General features: G+C 40.6%; 1 protein-coding gene across 4 annotated transcripts in view; it reads left to right on the forward strand.

Annotated features, from left to right (window-relative positions):
- The first annotated feature begins 1,473 nt into the window (after window positions 1-1,473).
- AGFG1 (ArfGAP with FG repeats 1) overlaps window positions 1,474-18,912 on the forward strand; it is a 72,061-nt gene continuing 54,622 nt past the window's right edge. For 3 of the 4 annotated variants that reach the window (XM_065880362.1, XM_065880364.1, XM_065880365.1), the window contains exon 1: window positions 1,697-1,863. In XM_065880362.1, the coding sequence (XP_065736434.1) occupies window positions 1,697-1,863 (167 nt within the window). Of the gene's footprint in view, window positions 1,864-18,912 lie in introns of all 4 variants that reach the window. The other variant, XM_065880363.1, reaches the window with a different exon arrangement.

Below are 18,912 nucleotides of genomic sequence, written 5' to 3' on the forward strand. Positions count from 1 at the left end.
TGGCTGCAGTCTGATGGCTGTTGATGGCAGGTATTCTTTCCTTCCTGAGTTTCCTCAGGGGTCACCAGCCCACCATCAGCTGTGGCTGCAATCACTGATGACAGTGACATTCTTTGTTTACTGATATGGCAGGCAATATTCCATTTCTCAGTATAATAATCAATATGAAGTCTCACTTGGTTGATTTATCCAGTCACTTTCATGGGAGATCTGGAGGCTGGCCTTGGCAATTAGGAAACCTGGATTCTAATCTTACTTTCAGTCATTCAATGGCTGAATGACTTTGGACTCACTGGGTCTCCCTGTATTCTTTTGGAAAATGAGGGGCAGGGATGATTTTTAACGTCCTGCTGGTTGTGGATTTTTGGAGTGATTAAGAGATTTGAGTCCGACAGTCTGACTATCTGGGCCAACCCACACGTATCCTAGGGTAAATTTACTTAATCCTCCAGAGCTTTGGCTTCCAGATTTGTAAAATGGAAAGAACAATAATGCTTACCTTAACAAGAGATCTTGTTAAGATTAAATTAGGTACTTAATGCATTCATTCCATAAATACTGAGCACCTAGCCTCCAGCTCTGGGAGGGGCAGAGGGTGGAGTAGTGAAGAAAACACTGGGGTGTAGGCTGTTTTTGGAGCCTAAAGGGAGATCCCAGATAAAACATAGTAAACACTAAAGAAGGAGTAGGATTTTAAACAGCTAGAACCTTGAAGACGATACAACACAGCCATTTCATGGAAAGTGACTTTCCAGGAACGTGGAAATATTCACATGGAAATACTGCACTTTCCAGGCTGCATGGATGCATGTATGCCGTGGTCTTCCACGTGTAGCAATGGTCCGCAGTCCCGTTGATTTCACTTCCCTCTATCATCGCTCCACATACAGCAATGTCCGGGGAATTTTGGTTGCCACAGCTGTGGGAAGGGTGGGGAGGTCGTTCTGGCATCTAGTGGATAAAGGCCAGGGATGATGCTCAATATCCTAACACCGCACAGGATAGCCTCCACACCAAAAAATTAACTAGTCCAAAACGTCAACAGTGGCATGGTTGAGAAACCCCGCTATAGAGAGAACAGCAAGGGCAAGGGTCCTGAGTCAGGAGGGAGCTTGCTGTGTTCGGATACAAATGGAAATCCACTGTGGCTGAATAACCCAGGATGAAGTGAGAGAGGCAGCCTGGGCTAGATGATGGAGCGCTGTTTAGGGCACACGGTGAGGAACTTGGAATTATCCCCAAAGCAGTGGGCAGCCCTTGGAGAGCTTTAGGCATCGGGGGTAAGGTAACCCAAGTAATGCGCTTAGCCCTGTAAGCGTGGCCGCAGTAACTCCTCCTGTCCAGCAGAAGGCGCCGGCCGACACTTGGCCTCCGGCCGCCCGGGACGGGCTTCCTCTTGCCGTCCTCCTTCCTCGTCTTTTCCCCTCAGGAGAAGTCGGGAAGGTGGCGGCGGCGGCGGTGGCGGTGGCGGTTGTCCCAGGTGGGCCGGTTGGTGTGGCCCGTCAGCCCGCGCTCCGCAGCGTCCGCGCCGCGCCCAGTCCAGTCGAGTCCCGCCGCGGCGGCCGGGTCCGGCGCGGGCGGCGCGCGCTGACGGAGGGCGGCGGCCGCGGCCAGGGCGGCCGGTGGGACCGCGGGTCCCCGGCGCAGCGCCGCCCGGCTCCCGGCCCTGCCGGCCTCCTCTCTCGGCGCCGCAGCCATGGCGGCCAGCGCGAAGCGGAAGCAGGAGGAGAAGCACCTGAAGATGCTGCGGGACATGACCGGCCTCCCGCACAACCGAAAGTGCTTCGACTGCGACCAGCGCGGCCCCACCTACGTGAACATGACGGTCGGCTCCTTCGTCTGTACCTCCTGTTCCGGCAGCCTGTGAGTGCGGGGCCGCCGGGCGGGCGGGGGGCCCTTCCCCGGGCGTGGGGAGCGGGCGGCTGGGTGGGGGTCCTTTGGGGGTCCGGCTGGCGGCGGCGGTTGGGGCGCGGGCTCGCGGGGGGGGGGCGGTCGAGGCCAGGGGCCAGGATGCGCTGGGCCCGGGCCGCCGGGCTGGGGATGCGCTTTCGATTTCGCCGGGCGAGGGTCCAGGCCCGGGGCAGCCTTTGTGGGTGGGGCGTGGGCGGGGTTGGGGTCTGGAGGGGGCACCCGGCGTGAGCATCTCTAGTCCCCGCGGAGCCGGCGCCGCCTCCCTCGGGCCTCGGCTCTCCCGGGCGCTGACCCGACGGGACTGCAGGGGAAAGACGGGAGGAGGCTGGGGACGGCCGTGCGGGTCCTTTGTGTGCCCCGCCTCTCCGCCGGGGCGCGGCGGTCCCGAGCAATACACCTGCCGGGCGCCGTTGGGGGGTGGGGGAGAAGCTGGGGTGGGAGAGAGCAGGGACGCTTAGCTTGGGCTTTTTTTCCTCGGGTCGAGAGTACCTAGGTCAGTGGGAGGAAGCTGGCATTTAGGAATAGTAGCGGGATTAAAATGTCGTGATGACAGAGATGTGATTCCCAAGGGAAAAGTTAGAGAAGATTAATTGCGGGAGAGGGAGGCAGAGAAAGCAGAAGTGAGGCTGCGGGGCTTTAGCTTTATGGTCCAGAGAGTCTTGAGGAGTTTGGGGGAAGTTTTAGTGGAAGTAAGGAATTGACTCGGAGCTGTGTCATTGTAAATAGGGTGGTGGTATCTGTAAGATTTCTCTGTCAATAGCTAAGTGTCTTGGCTGTGTACAGAAATGAGGAGAGATGGAAAGACAGCGTTGTTTCAGAAAAAGGGAGACCACCGTCTTGAATTACTGGGATGGTTTGTACTTCTTCCTCTTTGCTACATTAAGCTGCGTTTTCATAAGACTTTTGTTGCTGTGATTGAAGGTTTCTTTTGGAGAGTTTGTGGATGATTTTGGAACTGAATAAGTTGCTTTTATATGCTAAATTATTTTGTATTCACTAAGTTATTGACGAAGTGGTAGTTACTAAATGTTCGTAAAACCTTTGGTCCACCAAATATCTACTTAAGTTCTTTTACTTGTACCATTCTTTGAAATAAAGTAATTTGGTACCCACTTCTCCCCCAAAAAACTTTGTAAGAGTAATACTGAGGCAATGGATATATGAGAAAACTCATTCTTGGAAAATGCAAGGTATGCCTAGTAGAGTACGATTTGTTTTGTTTTCTTCTTAAGTTGGGCAAAGAAGCATTAATACTCTTCCATGACTGTTATTTCTTCAATAAACACTTATTGGGTGCCTACTAGGTTCTTTGTAAAGCCTTGGACTGTGCTGATGATTAGAGCAAAATCCTTGTTCTCTTGGTGCTTACATTCTAGTGGAGGAGATGGGAACACATAATAAGTAATCAAATGAGAAAAATGTCAGGGGCAAGTATGCACTAAAATAGTATGATAGGAGAGACCTTCTCTGAGAGGTCACATTTATTTTATATATATATTTTAAAAATTTATTTCAATTTATTTTTGGCTGCGTTGGGTCTTTGTTGCTGCGCGCGGTCTTTCTTTAGTTGCAGCGAGCAGGGTCTACTCTTAGTTGCAACTCATGGGCTTCTTACTGCGGTGGCTTCTCTTGTTGCAGAGCACGGGCTCTAGGTGTGCGGGCTTCAGTAGTTGTGGCCAGAGGGCTCAGTATCTTCCCAGACCAGGGCTTGAACCTGTGTCTCCTGCATTAGCAGGCGGATTCTTAACCACTGTGCCACCTGGGAAGCCGGAGAGGTTACTTTTAGATTGTAGAGTCAAGAAAGCACTCTGAGAAGTTGATAGTGTTGTTATTGAAGTACAACACAATCCTAGAGCTAGGTAGTATTTAGGAGATAGTCTGATTCATTCTTTTCATTTACAAATAAAGACTTAGTTTGTGGGCAACTTTTGGTTTTAAAATGAAGCCAGTAGTCCAATTTGTTTTGAGTATACTTGCATTATGTGCATAATAAGTATGCCAGTGTTTTTACTAAACACAAGGTCCTTTGATACATTTAAAGTATTTAGTTTGGAAAGTATATATTTACTCTTCTGGATTTCTGACATTTCTGTGTAGCCATTTGCAAGTATAAATTTACTTTGTTGCAGCAAATGTGTAATATGAAAAATATTTACAAATTCCTTCCTAGAGGTCACATTTCCGAAACATTATATATGAAAGGATATCTCATTATACATGACAATTGTTTATTTTATTGGAATTTAATCTGTAACAGATAGGACTCCATATCTCTGTTTAGTGGTGATTCTGCAAATATTTATTGCTCACTTGGCTTGTGTCTTGTACTGTGGGAGGCACTGGTCCTACTTGGATCCCACTATCCTTAAGGAGCTTGCATTCTAAGTATGTAAACATAGTTATGATACACTGTAATGTTTCATAGCTTTGAGCTATCCCTGACATACCTAAATGAATAGGGAAAGCTTCACAGAAGATTTGATGCCTGAGCAAAGACCTTTAAAGACAAGATCCACATGGCAGGTGGCTTCATGTAGTTGAAAGAACAAGTACTTATGAGCTAGATAAACCTGGTTTTGAATCCTGGCTCCACTTACTAACTGTGTGGTACTGAGAATGTCAGTCTCTTTGAGTTTTGAAGTTTCTCATCTATGAAAAGGTGAGGATAAGGTTTACCTTATACATTTGGGATGCAGATTAGTTTTCAATATTAGAGATAGTGTATGTTTGACATCTCACATGATGCCTGGGATATATAATATCAGTAGCTCCCCAATATATGAGGGGCATTATTAACAAGGGGGACAGGATATTCCATGAGTAGGGAACAGTATGTGAAGGATGCTGAAATGAGAAGCAGCTTTATAAAAAAATCTATCAGTTTGGATTCTTTAGATGTAACTCAAAACCTGACTCAAGTTGGTTTAAAAATATGAGCGGAGGGACTTCCCTGGCGGTCCAGTGGTTAAGACTTCGCCTTCCTGTGTAGGGGGTGCAGGTTCGATCGCTGCTCAGGGAGCTAAGATCCCACATGCCTCCACGTCAAAAAACCAAAACATAAAGCGGAAGCAATATTGTAACAAATTCAATAAAGACTTTAAAAAGTGGTCCACATCAAAAAATCTTTGAAAATATGAGGGGAATTTATTGTGTGTTTTTAAATAAGACTTTATCCAGTGGTTAATGATGTTGCCTCGATTTCCCTCATCCAGAGATGGCTGCTCCCAGCTCCTGGGGCTACATACTGCTTTAATTTATATCATTGTTACAACTTTTCCAGAAGTTGTGATTCAGTCTGGATTAGCTTAGGTCATATGGCTAAGTAGAACCAGTGCCCTCATTGGATGCGTTCTATCATGACGTTATTGGAACAACAAGGATCTCCAAGATAGAGTTCCCAACTCAGAAATCTGGGATCCTTGTGAAGGAAAGAGTGGATCCTGAATCAAATGTCTGCTGCAGAAATATTGAAAGGACAGTAATTCCTGAGGATTTTTTTCTTTGGAAAGCAATAATATAGGAAAATACTTTAAGATTAATATAACTATTGAGTTTAATAATAATGTCTTTGCTATTTAGATGCCATGGTATAATTGAAAGAATATGAATTTTGAAGTCAGATTTTGACACTGCCACTAGCTTTGTGACTTAGGGCAAAGTATTAAGACCACTATGTGTAGGTCGGCCTGGACCCATCCCCTCAGCCTCAGTTTCTTTATTTGTGATAAAAGATGGTAATATATAGCTTAAGGTTGTTCTGAGGATTAAATGGTACAATTCATTGAATATTTATTGAACATATATTATTTTTGAGTATGGTGCTAAGCAGTGGATGTACATATATGAACTGAGTCATGGTAGCTGCCGGTCAGAAACCTTGATGTGCCTAAAAAGTGCTGATACACAGTAAAGGGTATCTACCATCATGAATTTAAAATTTTGGGATAGTCACATGCCATTTATCATATATTTAGCAGTGTCTTTGTTTAAATAAATTGAACAAGTATCTTATTGTTAATATTACTAGACTCAGAGCTGATCTCTTTTTTTTTTTTTTTTTTGCGGTAAGTGGGCCTCTCACTGCTGTGGCCTCTCCCGCCGCGGATGCGCAGGCCCATCCGCAGGCCCAGCGGCCATGGCTCACGGACCCAGCCGCTCCGCGGCATGTGGGATCTTCCCGGACCGGAGCACGAACCCGTGTCCCCTGCATCGGCAGGCGGACCCTCAACCCCTGCGCCACCAGGGAAGCCCAGAGCTGATCTTTTATTTCCTGTTTTTTCTTTCAGATGACTGCACTTTGTGCTTGTATGATGCTTATTTAGAATATGTAACTGAATTCCGATTGTGAAACTTTAAAATAGACTTGAGATAGATGTATTAAACTGTCACTGAGGTAGAATGGGGTTGTTCTAACAGATTGATTTGTCACTCTTTCTGCTTCTGTCTACAGAAATATTTAGAATTATGAATGGCATTCTATTACAGCCAACATAAAATATTACCTTCATGTTAAAGAACTTACAGTTAAAGACTAGCTTTAGACCAAATTATTTATTTTGTGGAGAGTTTTAGCATTTGTGTAATCAGTAAATAATATGAGAGTTGTTTTATCCTTTAAAAATGATTCATAAACTTTTCAGAGAGAGTTTAGATAAAAATAAAAAATAACATTTGAGAAACACCGTGTCCCACTTAATACCAGCCCTTTTATGTGAACAGTGCATTTAAACTTGGAATTTCACAGGAGGATAAATGTAGACAGATAGTAACTTATACTCTATTAATTTTGTGTGCATTTTGAGTCTTTTGGTGAATCTTATAAGAATTTTGACTTTAAAGTTGGACAGATGAAAAGAGGCATTTGTTTTTATACGCTCATTAACATTTGAGTGGATTGCAATCAAATACCCTTTTGGAACTCTGTTTATAATATTCAGTACCACATGAGCTCACAGTTGGCGATGATTTATATCCTTAATTCCCTTTTCACTTTTTTTTGTACTCTAACATGGCTACATTCAGTGAGATATTTTGACAGTGTAGTACAACTTCAATTTAGTGTGAGTGGGAAAACTGATAACTTTTTCAATTGTGAAGGGCAGAGGTTTTTTTTTCCTTTTTTTCCCCCTTTTTAAACAAATATTCATTAAGTCCAGGCACTAGTACATGTGTTGGGGATACAAAAATTAAAGAAATGAAAAATAAGATAATAATAACTACTATTTAGAATTACTGACTGCTCACTCTGTGTCAGGCATTATTCTAGTAACAATCATATAAGGTAAGTACTGTTACCCTCCACAACTTTAAATGGTAGCTTACACTCTTAATGCTTGCTGTAAATTGTTGTGAATTCTATATTTGAGGGATTTAAATGGTGGATTTTACTTCATTGGATTTTAAGAGGCAGGACAGGTAGTTTATGGATGTATCACACATTTTTGTTTTATAGTTATGTCATGCTTTTCTTTAAATAGTTTGTTAGGTTCAAATGTCTTTTCATTGACTTATTTAGAAACTGTTGTGTATTGTGAGAGTAATGGGATATGGTGCTGACTGGTTCTGATACTGATTTTTTTGAGTTTGGCACATAGGTACCAAGGCATTTATAACTTGCTACCAAGGCATTTTTATATCAAGTTCGTATCTGTTCTTCTCTCATTTGTCTGTGAATTTGGATCAGTGTGATTGTAAACACTTTGACCTTTAGTCAGTTTCAAAGTAGTGGTTGTACAGTTTATCTAGATTAAATCTATATTAAAATTTTGTGAGTTGGATTACAAATAAAAAGAATTAAAACATTCTTTTAAGGAACTTGCTGATCTCTGGACCTCAATTTAAAATTTATTGCCTCTTTAGAAAGCTCTGTATCTAACTTCAGTACACTCTTTGGAAAATAAGCAAATCCTCAGACTGACAATTTTCAGTCTTCTCTATGCAACATGCATAATGCTTACATTCTTGAGAAGCTTCTGTGGAGATATTCAGGACTAGGTGCCATTACCCTTCCTGTTTTTTCCTCCGCTCAGTAATGCATTTCCCAATCCACATGGTCAAATCGATGATTATCTAGGAATATAAACCTTTGGTTCTTCTAATGTATATTAAAAAAGTAAATCATTCATAACTTTGGGTACTTCGTTAATAGGTTCCTTGTGACATCCTTTACAGCCTCACACATTAGAGCTGTTGCTCTGAAGACACCTGATTGGACATGATGAGAATGAAATTTATTAACTTATAGGAGGGATAGGAACCTTATTTGAATTGTTCTATGTATGGGGAGTGAGTTTTTGTTTGTTTTTAAGTTAGAACATATTTTTCCAAAGACTCCTGAGTAAGACATCGTCTCTTTTTTTTTTTTTTTTTTTTTGCGGTACGCGGGCCTCTCACCGTTGTGGCATCTCCCGTTGCGGAGCACAGGCTCCGGATGCGCAGGCTCAGCGGCCGTGGCTCACGGGTCCAGCCGCTCCGCAGCATGTGGGATCTTCCCGGATCGGGGCACGAACCCGTGTCCCCTGCATCGGCAGGCAGACTCTCAACCACTGCGCCACCAGGGAAGCCCCATCGTCTCTTTTTGATTGGTACCATAACTGCTTTTTAGAGGGAGGGAAGTCATAGTTAACACTTTGCTTTTATTCTAGTTGCTTATTTTAAGAGATGAATTAACAAACTGGAGCATGGTGTAAGGCAGTTGATTAGGATAAGGAGATTTGAAATTCTGTATGAGAGGAATATTTGCAGGGACCAGAAGTGTTATTAGCTTAAAGAAGAAAAACGAGAGAGTGAGGGTGGGGAGCTGTTCACGTAGTCACTGTCTTTGGGTAAATTAAGGCATTTATGTGGAAGAGGTAATAGGTTTATTCTGTAGGGGGAGATACAAGACCAGGTATGGAAGTTACAGAGAAACATACATGTTTAGAAAAGGAAGAGGAATTTTCCTTGTAGTGTCATTCTAAAAATTCTTTTCTTCCCCCACTTTTTGGTTAAATTTTGCAAGGTCTTTGATGGGAGAAGTATGAAAATCAGCAGAACTAATAATGTGGGAAGATGTGAAAACTTCCTCATTTCTCTCTTCTAATCTTTATCTCTTACTCTGTGAATCTTGGTGGCTCTAACTTGGAACAGTTGTGCTCAGTAGGTACTTCTATAAAAAGATTGCTAGTGTCTAGTAAAGAGACTTGGCATTTTTGAAATAGGAGGGATTTAAAATTTTAAGAATTCCTCATGTTTTCTAGGAATGTTTTTTCATCAAAGAAACCAGCCTACACATATGTCAGTTAAATTTGATTTTGAAGGGAAAGAACCATTTATTTTCCATTCTTTTTTATGTTTCGTTTTTAATTGAATTTTAATTTTTATCGAAAGAATATATGCACATAGTTTAAAAAGGCCAAGACTTATAACGAGCAGCAGCAGTCGTCTCTTCCCTTTCTCTGTTTCTGATTACCATGGACAGTTGGTTCTTTTCCTCTTAACTTACCTTAGTATTTCTGGCTAGCATGCTTACAGCTATTTTTTTGATTTTTCAATTTTTGCTTTTATCTATTGACTTCTCTACTGTACAAGAGGGAAGATAAGGCTTTGGCCCTCTTAACACTCCTCTCTCACTCTCCACCTATACTCTGCATCTGCTCCTTCAATATAACATCACAATTTTTGGTTAAATCACTATTTAGTATTTACCTTATTGCGTTATATACATGCTGTTCTCAGCTGAGTCATACAGTAGTATATTACTACTACATTTTCTTTCTTGTACAGCCTTTTCCCCCTGAAGTTTGTAATTGTCTAGGTTACTTCACTTGCATTGTTTTCCATGTGTGTATCATTATTATATCCCCAGATAAATTATCTCTGGCTGAGGTATATAACTGTTTTCAATATGACCAGATATGTCAGGTACTTCTTTTTTTCCTGGGTACTTCTGTCAGCCTCTGGTCTGGAAATGCTGCTCTCTAGGCCTGCTCCGCAGCTGTCATCCTGGGACTTTCTCCTGCCTTCATTGTGGAAATTCCCTTCATGCCTAACCTGTGTTGCAACCTCTTTTTCCAGGACCCCTGCATTTCCATTAGCCTCCTGATTCAAGGTTAATGGGAGAGCATTTTTGAGAGCTACATGGCTGAAAGTGTTTTATTCTGCCCTCACATTCACAAAGGTGAAAATACTTTACCCTTGGAATTTTTAAGGCATTGCTTAATTGTCTTTAATTAATTAATTAATTTTTGGCTGCGTTGGGTCTTTGTTGTGGTGCGCAGGCTTCTCATTGTAGTGGTTTCTCTTGTTGTGGAGCATGGGCTCTAGCACGCAGGCTCAGTAGTTGAGGCTCACGGGCTTAGTTGCTCTGCGGCATGTGGGATCTTCCCGGACCAGGGCTCGAACCTGTGTCCCCTGCATCAGCAGGTGGATTCTTAACCACTGCTCTTACCAGGGAAGTCCCGCTTAATTGTCTTTAATCCTTCAGTACTGCTATTGAGAAGTTTGATTCTATTCTTATTACTCATTCTTTGTGCCCTGTTTTCCACTCTCTCTTTGAGAGTATATATGATCTTTTTATCCCTACTATTCTGAACCTATATTGAAGTTTTTTTTTTTTTTTTTTTTTTTTTTTTTTTTTTTTGCGGTACGCGGGCCTTTCACCGTTGTGGCCTGTCCTGTTGTGGAGCACAGGCTCTGGACGCGCAGGCTCAGCCGCCATGGCTCACGGGCCCAGCCGCTCCACGGCATGTGGGATCTTCCCGGACCGGGGCATGAACCCATGTCCCCTGTATCGGCAGGTGGACTCTCGACCCCTGAGCCACCAGGGAAGCCCCTGAAGTATTTTGGTATAGGTCTTTTTGTTCAATGTTTTAGGCTTTATTTTGGACTTGTTGGATTGGAAACTTACGCTTGGCTAGTTTATAGATATTTTTTCTCCAGTCTTCTTACTGGGGAATAAAAAAAAAAAACCTGGCTGTCATTCTTCTAGGCACAAGTTGAGGGAGGGAACTGGGGGCATAGAACCTATTATCATTCAGTGTGTAGAGTCTCAGATAAGCTTCCATTTCTTAGCATAGTACCCAGTAGCGATCCTCAGCTGTGCCTGAGTCCAGAGCCTATTTGGAATAGCCTCTCCAGATCAGATTTTCCTTCAGACTTCTGCCTAGGACTTCTTAGGGGTAGTCTTATGGAAGTAGGGAAACTGGGAATCTATTTTTGACCCTATGTAAATCCCCCAACTTGTGGCTTGATTCCTTTCATGAATCTTCCAGGGGTTCTGTGGTGGGAATCATCTTTAGTTGGCTTCTCCCACCTCTACAGGAGCATCTGTTTTGGCTTTCTTTAGTCTGCACAGTCAGTTACTGCTGGTAATTTTCTAGATTTTGGTATGCCTTTGGGTTCCTTCTTTGTTCTCTGTTCTTCTCTTTGTGGGTTAATGCTTTTTTATTCCTTTGCTATCATTTCAGTAGAGTTTAGCGAGGTAGTAAAGACATTCTTGGGTTTTGTCCACTTTTAGCAAGAATACCTTAATTAGGTTTAAATTGTTACTTGGGTGTTATTTTTTAGGTGCTTGCCCTAAATGTTACAAGGACCTTACAGTGAGTGTAGTGTTTCTGGCTTTCAAAAACAAAAACCCAAAATAACAATCATAGTTTGCACCGTGTGTGTGTGTGTGTGTGTGTGTGTGTGTGTGTGTGTGTGTGTGTATTTTCAGTGTTTTAAAGTTGTGTTCTGGATAAACTAACATTCTGGACTATCTAATACATGCATATCTTGGTATCAAAAGTCTGTAGATTTTTGATAACCTGTTAAAGGCATCTTCCATTTGTTGTAGATTTTAAATGTATAATTTATTTATTAATTTTTTAATTTTTAATTTTTTGCGGTACGCGGACCTCTCACTGCTGTGGCCTCTCCCGTTGCGGAGCACAGGCTCCAGACGCGCAGGCTCAGCGGCCATGGCTCACGGGCCCAGCCGCTCCACAGCATGTGGGATCTTCCCTACCGGGGCACGAACCCGTGTCCCCTGCATCGGCAGGCGGACTCTCAACCACTGTGCCACCAGGGAAGCCCTTAAATGTATAATTTTTATAATATGAAACATAGTATATAATATTTTTACTAAATAACTAAGATTGGAATAGATTTAAATGCCAGATTAGCTTTATTACTTTATGCCAACATTAACAACCACCTAAATTTCCACAGCCTAGTAAAATGTTTTAACCAGCTTTTCCCCCAGCAGGAGAAAAACAATTAATAAAACTAGCTAAATAAGCTTTCTTACTTATTCATCTAGCACACATTGTAATTTGAGTTGACAAATGGCTATTTGGAAGATTGTTTGCTGCGTAGTTAAGAGTAGCATACTGATGGACATATGGAATGAGTCACACCATCTGGTTGCAGTCATACCTGAGTGGTGGTCGTTAAAACTAAAACTCCTGGGAATCTGCATATGACTTAATTATACTGCAGAAGCATGTTGGGCTCCACCAGTAGATGACTTTGGAACTTCTTGAAACCAATTAAGTGACAAACATGCTTTCAAAATATTAATACTGCTGTTATTAAATGAGTCATTAAAAAAATTTCTTTTGTACTAAACTGGAGACTTAAAACGTGTATTTTAGGATCCAGAATGGGTGGTACTTCAATATTGGCAGTGTAAAAATGATGTGGTTTACTTGCCTAACACTTTCATCCAATAGTTATGACTAATGTCATTACAGTAAAGTGTTTTATAAACAGTGGATTCACATGATAGCTAAACTTGGCTTAGCAGAAAAGGGGAAGTGGCAGCAGCTTCCAGGAATATATCTTGAAAATAACTAAATAAATGAGTAATTCAGATTTGATTGAGGATTTCATTCAAGTGATCAAATTTGGTAGATGGAGAAGGTAGTCTGCCGATGAAAAAAATTTAGTTTGTAAAAATTGTGGTTTCTATAGATAGTAACATGGACTCTTAAGTTGACATACATTAAAACCAACTTTTTTGTTGTGTAATTTTAGGAGTCTTAACATCTGTATAGATTCATGTAACTACCACCACAATCAGAACATGGAATGGACCTGTTCAGTTACCCCTCAAGACTCTCTAACCCTTGTCTTTCCTTAACCCCTGGCCTCTACTGATCCATTCTCCAACAACTATAGTTTTTCTTTCTGAGAATGTCATTTATACAGTATATAACCTTTTTAGATTACCTTCTTCACTCAGCATAATACTTTTAAGATTAATTCAGGTTAGTTGTTATTGGATGGGCCAAAAGGTTTGTTCCGTTTTTTTCTGTAAGATGGCTCTAGTAGCACTTAGTTGTCTTTAACTTCATTTGAAACAATTTTGTTAGATTGTATGTGGCAGCTGTCATATCAGCATGCATTTAAAAAGACTTATCAAAATTGGCCATTTTAATATTGAAAATGGAAGAAAAACAACATTTTCGGTATATTATGTTTTATTATTTCAAGAATGGTAAAAATGCAGCTGAAACACACAGAAAGATTTGTGCAGTGTATGGAGTAGGTGCTGTGACTGATTGAACGTGTCAAAAGTGGTTTGCAGAGTTTCGTGCTGGAGATTTCTCTATTGGACAATGCTCCATGGCCAGGTAGACCAGTTGAAGTTGATAGTGATCAAATCAGAACAATAATTGAGAACAGTTGATGTTATACCACGCAGGAGATGGCTGACATACTCAAAATATCCACATCAAGTGTTGAAAATCATATGCACCAGGTTGGTTACGTGAATCACTTTGATGTTTTGGTTGCACACAAGTTAAGTGAAAAAAACCTTCTTGACCATATTTCCGCATGCGATTTTCTACTGAAACGTAATGAAAACACTCCGTTTTTAAAACACACTGTGACTGGTGATGAAAATTGGATACTGTACAACAATGTGAAATGGAAGAGATCGTGGGGCAAGCGAAATGAACCACCACCAACCACACCAAAGGCTGGTCTTCATTCCAGAGAAGGTGACTTTGTGTATATGGTGGGATTGGAAGGGAGTCCACTATTATGAGCTCCTTCTGGAAAGCCAAACGGTTAATTCCAACAAGTACTGCTCCCAGTTAGACCAACTGAAGCGGCACTCGACAAAAAGGGTCCAGAATTAGTCAACAGAAAACGCGTAATCTTTCATCAGGATAACACAAGACTGCATGTTTCTTTGATGACCACGCAAAAACTGTTACAGCTTGGCTGGGAAGTTCTTATTTTAATTTTTATTTATTTATTTATTTATGCGGTACGCGGGCCTCTCACTGTTGTGGCCTCTCCCGTTGTGGAGCACAGGCTCTGGACGTGCAGACTCAGCGGCCATGGCTCACAGGCCCAGCCGTTCCGTGGCATGTGGGATCTTCCCGGAGTGGAGCATGAACCCGTGTCCCCTGCATCAGCAGGCGGACTCTCAACCATTACGCCACCAGGGAAGTCCTGGCTGTGAAGTTCTGATTCATCCATCGTACTCAGCAGACATTGCACCTTCGGATTTCCATTTATTTCGGTCTTTACAAAATTCTCTAATGGAAAAAATTTCAATTCCCTGGAAGACTGTAAAAGGCACCTGGAACAGTTAGTTCTTTGCTCAAAAAGTTAAAGAGTTTTGGGAAGATGGAATGATGAAGTTGCCTGAAAAATGGCAGAAGGTAGTGGAACAAAAGGGTGAATACGTTGTTCAACAAAGTTCTTGGTGAAAATGAAAAATGTGTCTTTTATTTTTACTTAAAAAACCGAAGGCACTTTTTGGCCCACCCAATACATATTCTAGTAGTCCATTTCTCCTTATTGCTGAGTAGTATTTCATTGCTTGGGAGTTTACCCATTCCTCATTTGAGGGACACTTGGGTTTTTCCAGTTTTTGTTACCTGTGAAACAACCCAGTTGTTTCATACAGTTATTTATATACAGATCTTTTGGTGAACACAAGTTTTCATTTCACCTGGGTAAATACCTAGGAGTGGAATTGTTAGGTCTTATGGTAAGTGTATGTTTAATTTTTTTTTAAAAAAAGACAGTGTTTTTGGTTGTTTTGATTTGATTTCCCCTTTATACTGGTTAGGAAGCTGTAAATTCTATGTTATTTTATGGTCACTGTTGAAACTTTATTATCCATCCTAACATTCTAGAGTTAATCAGTATTTTAACCTTCCCCTAATAATACAAAGTCTTTAAAAATACAGAGTACTCTCACTTAAGTGCTATTTTTGGTAAAATGTTAAATTTGCCCCTTCCCCTCCACCATACATAGGGTATTTTGAAATCAGATGCTATTTGTTTAGATTTGCCAATGTGTTTCCCAGTTTTTTTGCTCACCCCTTTGCATCGCATGACCTTCTTGGGGTTATTTTTTTTCTTAAAGTGTATACAGTCATCCGCTAGTATCCTTGGGGGATTGGTTCCAGGATGTCCCACGGATCCCAAAATCTGATGACGCTCAAGTCCCTTATGTAAGATGCATATGACCTATACACATCCTCCTGTTTACTTTAAATCATCTCTAATTACTTATAATACCTAATAAAATGTAAACGCTATGTAAATGGTCATAAGTACAATGTAAATGCTATGTAAATAGGTGTAAATACAATGTGAATACTGTGTAAATAGTTGCTGGGCACATGGCAAATTCCAACTTTGCTTTTTGGAACTTTCTGGAATTTTTTTTCCCCAGTGTTTCTGATCTGCAGTTGGTTGAATTCCTGGATGTAGAACCCAGGGACGCAGAGAGCCAGCTGTATGTTTCTTTAGTGAAGATCTCCTGGGGGTAGACTCTGGTTTTTGTTTATCTGGAAATGTCATTTTGATCTTAGACTTCAAAGATATTTTTGCTGAGTTAACAACTTTTTTTTTAACTACTTAAAGATAATATTCCACTATTTTCTGGTTTCCATTGAAAAGTCTTTCAGTCAGATTTTGTTTCCTTTGTCTTTTCTTTCTGAGTGCTTTTTGTTTTGGGGGGGGGAGTGGGGTACGCGGGCTTCTCACTGTTGTGGCCTCTCCTGTTGCAGAGCACAGGCTCCGGACGCTCAGGCTAAGCGGCCATGGCTCACGGGCCCAGCCGCTCTGCGGCATATGGGATCCTCCTGGACCAGGGCACGAACCCCTGTCCCCTGCATCGGCAGGCAGACTCTCAACTACTGTGCCACCAGGGAAGCCCCTGAGTGCTTTTAAGATATTCTGTTTATCTTTGAAGTTTCATCCAAATGTTTCTAAGTATGAATTTTATTTGTCCTGATTTTGATAAGCTGTGCTTCCTATATCTGTAGACGCATGACTTTCATTGGATTTTAAAAAATCTCAGCCGTTAGCTCTTCAAATATTGCCTCTCCTTCATTCTTTCAATTCTGTCTCTCAAAAGCAAGAATAGCCCCCCCACCCCTGTTTTTTTTCCTTTTCTAAAAACACTCGCTTTTTTCCGTCTCCTTAAGTATCTGTGCTGCCTTCTGGGTTATTTCTTATTTCTATTTTCTAATTCACCAAATCTCTCTTTTGGTATGTCTTATCTGCTCTTTAACTAATTTGTTGAATTTTTAATTTCCACATTTATAATTTTTCATTTCCGAAAGTTCTGACTTTTAAATTTAACTGTTATTCTGATAATTACACAATTTCCTGTTCATTTTTATTCCATCTTTTGTTTGTTTTAACATTTCCTATATGCTATATTTACTTTGTATTTTGTATTTGATAAATCCAATGGCTAAAGTCTTGGGAAGAGGTGGCATAAAGCTTTTGTTTCTACTGACTCAGGCTCAGTGATTTGTTTTTTTGTTGTGTGATGATTTTTATTATAATCTCATCTTTTATTGAAATTAATATTTTCAAATCCTGATAGCATAATTTATAAATTAGAAATGCATTTCTCTTTTTTTTTTTGGCGGTACGCGGGCCTCTCACTGTTGTGGCCTCTCCCGATGCGGAGCACAGGCTCCAGACGCGCAGGCTCTGTACGGGCCTAGCTGCTCAGTGGCATGTGGGATCTTCCCGGACCAGGGCACGAACCCGTGTCCCCTGTATCAGCAGGTGGACTCTCAACCACTGTGCCACCAGGGAAGCCCAGAAATGCATTTCTCTTGAGAGGATTTGTATATTCTTCTCCTGTGATCTAGGGATACTACCACCCTGAAGCTACTTAATTCTCCATCCAGGGTCTTGGGTTTAACAGGGATATCTCAGGTTTACCTCTCATCTTGTCTTAGTTATTGTTGGTATTTGCCTTCTGAGCAACACTGAATTTTTTGTATCACATGGGCCACTCTTCTGGTTTCAGCTCACTCTTTTTTTTTTTTTTTGGTCTTTTTTTTTCTTTTGGGAAGGGGGGATTCTTTGAGAGCCCCCTTACTTTCTAGAAATGTTAACAATTAGGTTTTTTTAATTTTTTAAAATAATTTATGGGGTGTCATATTTTAGCAGAGGAACCTTTCAAGATATCTAGTCTGCTATACTATTGTAAGTAGAAATTAATGAGATTAGATATGCAAAGTGGCAATCTAGGTTACTTTAAAAATATTAATTTCCTTCTGTCTTATTAAATTATATTTTGCCTACCAATTTGTATAAGTGTGCTTGACATCATATGGTTACTTTTTGTGGACACTTTCCTTAATCTCTTCTAAGGGTTTCTATTTTCTGCTATTTGGGAAATAGTAAATTTATGGGAAAATTTAAGTGTTTTGTTGTATATGAGGTAAATGTGTAGAATGTTCTGTAGAAGATTGAACCTAGGTAGAATTTATATCTCAGTAGTGATCCAAAGGAATTCTGCTTCTTTCTTCACTTGGTAGTTAACATATTTGGTATATTTAGAGCAGTGGTTCTCAAGTAGAAGGACTCTGCTGTCCCACCCCACACCCCTGAGGGACATTTATCAGTATCTTGAAACATTTTTCATTATTCCTACTGGGTTGGGCATGCTTCTGGCATTTAGTGGGTAGAGGCCAGGGATGCTGCCCTACCTCCTACAGTGCACAGGACAGCCCCTTCATGGTAAAGAATTCTCTTGCCTAATATGTCGGTAGTGCCTGATTTAGAGAAATGAGGTAAAGATAAATTGTTGATGCTGGTGGCTATATTTGGGAGGAAAGTTTTCCAGGTTTTTTAGAAAAACTGAAAGAAAGCCTTAACTGTTTTCTCATTTACTTTCTGTAATTCTTCAGCACAGACATTCACATCCATAAAGCCAGGACTAAAAGTCCAAATTTTTTGACTACTACTAGTTAATGGAATTGTTTATTATTTCTTGCAGTTTCTTTTTTTTCTGTTACAGAATAAGTAACAAGTTTTCATTCTGGAAAACTTGGAGAGAATAGAAAATTATAAATAGAAAAAAAATCATTCAGTTCCATAATCTATAAGCAAAGACTGTTAACATTTTGGGGTATTTAGTTTGTTTTCTTTGCAGATATTTTTTAATATAGCTTTGAGAATACTATATAATTTTCATCTTAAAACCAAGCATAAGTATGCATAGTTGTACAGTTTTGTCGCTTAATCACTTGCCCTTTGATAAAGAAGGTTTTTTTTTTTTTTTTTTTTTTAGTATGAGTGATGTTTGATGAACATCTTGTACATAGTTAAGTTTCAGATTCCTTCTTTAGAATAGATTCCTAAAAGGTTATTACTGGGTCAAAACGCATGAATAAGGTTATTCACAGGTTGGTGAATTTATCCTACTGTCATCAGTGTATGAGACTACATTTTTTACTACAGCCTCATCAGTCTGCATTCTTCTTAAGAAATTGATAGAGTCAGCCTTCTATTTTTTTACCAAACTACTTTATAGTCATGTTATATCCACGTACAAAGCTTTTGGAAGCTAAAAAAGGAAAAAATTTTGCACTGAAGATACAGTTAATCTACCAGAATTAATGGAATATAAAAGAGTAATTAGAGAAACCAATATGAACAAATGTAAAATTTCCTTGGAGTTACTCAATTTATGTAAGTAATCTGCTGACCTTGCAAAATTGTGTCTACCAGTTTTGTAAATTGAATCTTATTTTAAGTGCA

Source organism: Phocoena phocoena, chromosome 7 (genome assembly GCF_963924675.1).
Source record: "Phocoena phocoena chromosome 7, mPhoPho1.1, whole genome shotgun sequence".
NCBI classification, from domain to species: Eukaryota; Metazoa; Chordata; class Mammalia; order Artiodactyla; family Phocoenidae; genus Phocoena; species Phocoena phocoena.